At 56.4% G+C, this 1747-nt stretch overlaps 1 protein-coding gene across 1 annotated transcript in view; it reads left to right on the top strand.

The window, feature by feature from the left end:
- LOC104398441 (zinc finger protein 774-like) overlaps window positions 1–400 on the top strand; it is a gene marked incomplete at its 5' end in the record, with an annotated part of 6369 nt that extends 5969 nt beyond the window's left edge. Inside the window, one exon of the mRNA XM_010008551.1 lies at window positions 14–400. Within this exon, the coding sequence (XP_010006853.1) occupies window positions 14–400 (387 nt within the window). The remainder of the gene's footprint in view (window positions 1–13) is intronic.
- Between the last annotated feature and the right edge of the window lie 1347 nt (window positions 401–1747).

Raw genomic sequence — 1747 nt, 5'->3', positions numbered from 1 at the left:
CCCTGCCGAGAAGCCCGTGGGAAGCCCGTGCTGGGAGCAGGCGGAGCGGGCGCGGGGCTGCGGGCAGAGCCAGCCCCGGGGCAAGTCCTACATCTGCAGTGACTGCGGGAAGAGCTTCGTGTGCCACTCCTGGCTGGTCAGGCACCAGATGACACACACGGGAGAGAGGCCCTACAAGTGCTCCGAGTGCGACAAGAGCTACAGGAGGAAGGATTATCTCCTGAACCACCAGCGGCGGCACTCGGGGGAGGGGCTGTTCCAGTGCCCGCTCTGCAGGAAGAGGTTTGTGCTCAGGAGGAGTTTCCTGAAGCACCAGGAAAGCCACGTGCAGGAAACACACCTGGCCCTGGGGGGCTGGCCCTGCACGGAGATCCGGGGCTCCATCATGCACTCCATATAGCAGTTCCCATCCATCCATCCATCCATCCCTCGGGGTGGCAGTGCCCTGGGCTGCCCCCCTGCTGGAGGCAGGAGCCCTCAGCCCTGAGCCCCTCCCGGGCAGAGGGAGAAGGTTGGGGGGGTTGTTTTCCGTGTTGAAACGTTCCATGGAGCCATTTCCCAGCTGCTGGGAGGTGCTGGAGCTGTGGCACAGTCTGCAGGGCTCAGAGTTCCTGCTAGCCCTGAATCCACAGCAGAGAGAAGGAACATGGAACCGTTTGTGAACACTTGGGGCTGGAGTGTCTGAAATGTTCTCCCCGGGGCTGGGGGTGGAGTCCAGGGATGGGGCTGGAAATAAGTTGAGTGAAAGTCACTAATGATCCACTGAACAAGTTTCAGCAAACACCCCCTGGTGTGAAATGCTTTGGGAAAGGAAGAGTTGAACCTGGTGGAGAAAAAGTCCTTTCAGGAAGTGGCAACGAGACCAGGGGGAGCAGAGCCCCAGGGGCAGCTGCTCCAGGGCTCAATCTCAGGGCTGCAGGGGCTCCCAGGGGGAGTTCCTAAAGGCTGGAGTCCTCACCTGGAGCTGGCAGATCACCAGGAAGCCTGGAATATTGTTTCCATCCTGCAAAGCCTTAAAGTTGTGTTGCACTTGACTCTGCCACGTGGTGAAGTCTCTGCCTGGTCAGTCCTGTGAGAACAGAACATGGAGATGCTCCTCAAACACTCACCTTCAGGAACTGGGTCTTTGCTCCTCTTCAGTGTCCCTGGAGGGGGAAAGCTCTGCTGAGAGCCTGACATGACCCAGCAAGGACAAGATTTGTTCGTTTTGATAAGAAAAGAGTCTGGATTGGTCACAGGTCACTGTGGGGTCAAGGGCCTTGAGCCTGGTGGGGAAAAACAGAAGCAGCAGCACTGGCTGAGCCAGTTCTGGCTCAGGGCTGCTCCCCTGCCAGACATGGTGACAGAATCCCATACCCTGCCTTTTTATGTGCATGTTTCTGCCTAGGTTTTCTTCAGATGCTTTTTGTTTGCTGGAAAAATATCTTTCTCTCTTTTTTTTTTTTTTTCTAATTAAAATTGTTTGGGAAATGCTACGAGTCATTGGCCTGGGAGAGAGAAGATGAGCAAGGGCAAAGCAAGAGGAGAAGCAGGGCCTGGCAGCATGCACACCCCTGTTTTCAAGGCAGATCTTTGCTTTAGAAGATTGTGGAAACAAACAGTCATTTTGGTTGGAAAAGCCCTTTAAGATCACAGAGTCCAACCCTTCCCCCAGCCCTGCCCAGGCCACCCCTGCCCCATGTCCCTCAGCACCATCTCAGGGCTTGGAAACCCCTCCAGGGATGGGGACTCCCCCCCTGCCCTGGGC

Source organism: Chaetura pelagica, unplaced genomic scaffold (assembly GCF_000747805.2).
Source record: "Chaetura pelagica isolate M959 unplaced genomic scaffold, ChaPel_1.0 scaffold612, whole genome shotgun sequence".
Taxonomy (NCBI): Eukaryota; Metazoa; Chordata; class Aves; order Apodiformes; family Apodidae; genus Chaetura; species Chaetura pelagica.
Note: the sequence above shows the minus strand (reverse complement) of the source record. Positions and strands in the feature narration are given on the sequence as shown.